This window comes from Belonocnema kinseyi, chromosome 9 (assembly GCF_010883055.1).
Source record: "Belonocnema kinseyi isolate 2016_QV_RU_SX_M_011 chromosome 9, B_treatae_v1, whole genome shotgun sequence".
NCBI lineage: Eukaryota > Metazoa > Arthropoda > Insecta > Hymenoptera > Cynipidae > Belonocnema > Belonocnema kinseyi.
This window is the reverse complement of record NC_046665.1, coordinates 62,397,353-62,402,966: the sequence shown is the minus strand read 5'-3', so window position 1 is coordinate 62,402,966 and position 5,614 is coordinate 62,397,353. Positions and strand designations below refer to the sequence as shown.

Sequence of the window (5,614 nt, the reverse complement as noted above, 5' to 3'; positions counted from 1 at the left end):
TACAAGCTATCTAAGAATGGTACTATAGAACGCCACCTCAAGGTAGGCCTAGTGGCGCCATCTCTTGGTCAGGCCGGAAACTTATCAATCCACCCTCGTATATTGTCATAGTTTCCGGCACATGTAGAATGAATTTCAAATCAGTAGATGTAAAGCTGTAAGATCAGCAAAATACACACGAATACATTTCATATTTATTTAAAAATCACTTCTTCATAGAACTTCAAATATGAAATCCTTATTTGAAGAAGACAAATCGGCACATTTTTTAAATTTCTTTTGTTTTAAAGATACAATGTCCGAAATTACTAAATTAATATAAGTAAATCTTTTAAATTAAATTAAATTGTTCAAATTTATATATAATACAAAAATGTATAAAATCACACTTTAATTTTCTTGGAAGAATACGCAATTTTAAAGTTATTAAAAATTTCCAAGTAAAAATTCCCGCTATAAATCTTTTATGAATGCCTAAGGCGATTTTTCAGCAAAATGTTTTCTACCGCCAATATTTTCAAAGTTCTACTTTAAATTTTCCAGAGGTGTTCCCTTTGATCCCTTCTATAAACTAGCAAAACGTGAAATAAAATTTTTAAAAACCAATACCTATCCTATGTCACACAAAGCCACTGTTACTCAATATAAAAAACTATTTCATGAAAATTGATACTCTTCTATTTGCAATCTCTCTGAAAATTCGATTCCCGAGGGAAGAGAAAGAGACAGATCAATCGGGGGATCATGACGTCCTTGACACATGATAATTAGCTAGATGGCACTCTATTCTACGCCTTTCTTCACGTGTATAGGTCCCTCAGATTGGATTACATTTTAATTTCCGTTCCTGTCGCTGAAGATGACGGTGTCGCACTATAGCGATAAAAAATTTATCTTTATCGTCTGCTCAGCGCCTCTAAAGCAAAACTGGTACAGGTCGTGGTCGCGAGCCATCACAGCACCCCAGAGTGTATTTCCCTGAACGAAAATGGGCCTACTAAAAAATAATGAGGTCGCTCTCGTCCCACCCTCTACCCCTCTATTACCCGCCTCTGGCGGGAATTATCCGCACGCAACTACCATTATGAATTATGAATTAACGAGTACCGACATATACTATCCGCCATGTTGCTTGCCACCCTCCTTTCATCCCAGTTAACCCACACCCCTACTTACACGAGCTCGAAATTTCTAGGTCGACCACCCCCAACTGTGAGATGGTGGAGAGGTGAAGTTCTGTTGGATTCGAAAGATGAAATCGGCGAGTTTCCTGATCTCCGTAGAAACACTCTCGTTATCCCGAAACTCGCCAGACAAGATTTACATGCCGTGTTCACATGTCAAGCTTCCAATAATAATATCAGCCAACCAGTGTCTGCCTCCATTGCCATCGAGATGCACCGTGAGTATTTTATTCACTTTTTAAAATTTAATTTTTACAGGTGCACCTGAAACGTGTACGAAGTAAATCTGCCAGTTCTTCGCATACGCCTCACAGCCGGAAAAAGCACTTCTTTGGGGAAAAATCAACCCACAGTACAATTCTTAACAGATTTTGTTATTTTTTCAATGTCTGTGAAATTTCCAAGTGTAATGAGTGACTATGCAAATTTCACTTTGACTTAACAATAATTTTTTATTGCAAATCAAAGTTCAAACTTTTTTCCCTCTTACTTTTCAGTAATTAAATTTCGTTTAAAGATTTTTGAATTTATTAAAAAAGGTGATAATTTAATGTAATGACTAATTTAAAATAATATTCAATAGGTTAGAATAAGAAGAAAATTGTGTATAATGTTATATAAAAAGCATTGAACAAAAATCATTGTTGGGTGATTCGTAATAATTAGCTATTTTGAATCCGTAGGTTTTGTCTGACATACGAAGGGTAATAATTTGCGTAAATGCGCTCATAATTAATCTTTTAAAAAATGCAAACTTTAACCATTTTTTTACGAACAGACTTTATTCTTTGTGCAATCGTCTTAAAATGTTTGACCAAACACTCCTTCTTGTAGTTCCATATAATTTATAAAAACCATTTTCATGTAGAAGCCTACGACCCAAACATTAATATTCTCCGAAATCCGATATTTTTAAAATAATAATAACAATTTGAGATGAAAAATCTACATTAATAAAAAAATATTTAAAATTGCATAAACTAAAATTGTTCAAGACGTGTTTATGTTTTTTGAAATTTAATGATTTTTTATCAAAATTATAGATTCCCAGTATAAAACACCAACATGACACAAAATATTGAATTTAATGATTTCGAGAATGTTAATCTGAAGAATCTCATGATTTAATTTAATTTAAAGTAACAATTTTCTACGGAAAGCCCTAACACATTATAAGAAAAAATTGTTTTAAATCATGAATCTTCTTCAAAATATGTACTTAAAGTTGTGAATTTAATAATTTTCAATAATAATCAGAAAATTTGAAAAATTTTGTGATATCTAACAATGAAAAACATACCAATTTTCGACTTAAAACACTAACCTAACCTTTATAGAAATGGTTATAAATTGTACATTTTCATTTAAATTTAATTATATTTGTCTAAAATAACCGATATCCAGTTAAACCGCTAACTTAACCTACAATTCTACAAAAAATGTAAATAATAAAAATCTAAGGATTCTTAACTAAAAAGATCGATTTCCGGTTTGAAACGGCAACATAACCTGAAATTCTTGAACAGTTATGGAGCTCCTTTAAAATTAAAATTTTTTCAAACTGGCTTTTTCTGAAGAACGTAAATATAACCGAATATGTTCGAAAATTAAAAAATTTTCTTCGAACTATCATTATTTTCATTTTTAAATACCAATTCCTGGTGTAAGCCGCTAAAGTAACGGAAAACATAAAAAAAAATTATGCACCTTTAAAATCTGAAGATAAACTTATATTGTTTTAAATTTTGATCTCAATGATGATTTTTGTTTAAAAATGCTAGTGATTTTATATGAAAATTCTTTCAAAAATATTAATTTTTACGAAAAGCTTTTTCATTTCAAAGTTTTTCCATTCGGTGAATGCTTTCTATGAGAAACAATTTTTGCAAATTTAATTTCTTTAAATTTTAAATATTAGATATGAAACAATTTAAAGTAATACGGAACCAATTAGATTAAGAAAACATATAAATAAAACAGAGTCTAATTTTATTTATCACAACATATATTACTTACGTTCTAATCTAAAAAGTTTATTTAGGCTTTCTTACTATTTTATATTACTAAATTTTTTTCGATGAATAGGAGAACTGGATCGAATATATATGACACAAAGAATTTTTTTTAATTCTGTTGTTTTTTAATGCCATTTTCTCGACTTTTTTCTTCGAGTTTTTGTTTTATGTAAATATCTAATCAATCTGAATTTCGTTAACCTAATATGTAGAAATACCACGCAGAAAAAATTATAGTTTTTGATTGCATCTTGTTTTTGTTGTCAGCGAATTTAAGCCTATTTTTAGACTTGAGTTAAAAAAACATCGTCGAATATTAAACACAAACTATACGATTTATGTTCACATTTTTTCAACTGAAAACAAGTTTGATTATAATTATATAAATTACTTTTTAATCAAAAAATGTCTGATTTTATTTTATGAGATCTTGGTTTTTCTTGGTCCTAAATATTTATTTATTTTAAAAGTATAGGAATACTTTAAAAAATTATAAGTTTGATTAACTCAAAGAGTTTCTCTAAAATCTGTATAATATTGTAATAAATTTAACAGAGCCTCGAAGTCAAAAATTAAATGATTTTTGGAAAAATACCCCGAAAATGACATTGTATTCCTATTTACAACTAAGCTCTTAATCTTACGAAAAATTTGTTCAAGGTTTCATTTTGGGAAAAGCTAAAGAAAAATTGATTTCACAAAAATTGTAATTAAATATTTTTTCAAGGTCTGTATTTATAAGGTATTAATATTAAAAATACTGCAAGGAGACAAATTAAAAGTTTGTTTTTTATTGACAAGAAATACTATAGGTAAAAAATTACCTATTTTTAAAACTGTTTTTATGGGTAAAAAAAATTAAATACTTAGGAATTTGTAATTTTTTTAGTAGATATTATCATTTTAAAGTAAGGAATACTCTGCCTTGAAAGTTTAGATATTAAAACTTTCGATAATTATAATAACCTGAATAACACATCTTTAAAAAGCACCTTGATGTAAGAAACGTTCTAATTTTTGCCGTAAATTTTTTGTATTCTTTAAAATGGGAATACTGAATTTCAAATTCTCATTATAATATTTACAAAAAAATCTGCTAATGATGCTTGCAACATCGTTATTAAAAAGGTAATATAAATCCCAGTTTATATTTCACCCTCTTGTATGCCAATCGTTAGCAACCGCACTGTCAATCAGACAAAGTGGAAGCGTTCACAATTTGAATTTCGCTACGAATATTACAATGATAAAACATAGTTCCGCCAATTTATGGTTGGGGAACGCTACGCCAGGTTATTCGAAATCAAGTGACACGACCCGAAGTGCAATTTGTACACTAACCCAATATTAGGCGTGCTCATAAATCATGCACTGCAATGCGCTGTTGTCTAACTGAACGATTGAAACAATAGATTCCATTACATTCGTTTACTTTGCTGAAGCACAATGGAACAGTATTTAAACAAAACTTGAAATGACCAACTGCAGTCAAACCTGTTAAATGTCGCTTACAATTTTCAAATTAATTCTCGTATAACTTTTTTGTTTAATAGATCTCTTTCCATTTAAAAAAATGTACACCATCAATGAATAGTGTTTGCACCTGTAAATCCTATTATATTGACCTTATTCACTCACTGCAGTAGAAAAAGTCAGTATGGTCAGACCATCAGCTTGAATGATGTCGAATTTATTGCTATAAACTAAATTATTTATAATTTTTCTGAACGTTGATTAATTTTAATACTATGTACTGGGTTTCCGTTTTTTTTTTTTTTTTTTTTTTTTTTTTTTGATATTTTATTTCAACTTTTCTTAGCACACTCGCACATAAAAATTATTAGTTTATGAAACCGTATAGATTTTGCAATGTGGTATGGCTCATATAATAGGTAAAGTTCTAATGCACTGTTTAAAAATGTCATATCAAATTAATAAATTATTTTTGCATCACCTTTGAAAGTCAAGAGTAATTTTTAGCAGGCCACATAGTTAGTGGTCCGATACTATCCGTCGGTAGTGCAGTTGCTTTATTAAGCTGTTTGCCTATTATTAATTTATCAAGTTACGCGTATCAATAAATGGTAATATAGTTTATTAATACTTCGGTAAATTATACGTAATACCGGTTATAACAATAAATTCAACTATATTTCAGCTGATGTTCTGACCATATTAGTATTTATCTACTGAACAGAGGGAATAAGGTCAATCTCATGAGCTTTGTAAACACTATTCATCGATTCTCTTTCATTTGACAAAACAAACTATTTACTCAAAACGGTTTCAGTTTTGACTATATTATCTTTCTGACGTTTTAATTCCTAGATAAAAAACGTTCAGTTTTACTGAAAATGGTCAAAGACTTTATTTCACTCTTCATTAAGGATTTTCTCACCCTTAGAGTAATTATGG

The 5,614-nt window shown here is 29.4% G+C and overlaps 1 protein-coding gene across 1 annotated transcript in view; it reads left to right on the top strand.

Moving 5' to 3' along the window:
* Positions 1-5,614, top strand: part of LOC117179779 (nephrin-like) — a 628,567-nt gene that overhangs the window by 528,533 nt on the left and 94,420 nt on the right. Inside the window, exon 5 of the mRNA XM_033371879.1 lies at positions 1,196-1,402. Within this exon, the coding sequence (XP_033227770.1) occupies positions 1,196-1,402 (207 nt within the window). The remainder of the gene's footprint in view (positions 1-1,195; positions 1,403-5,614) is intronic.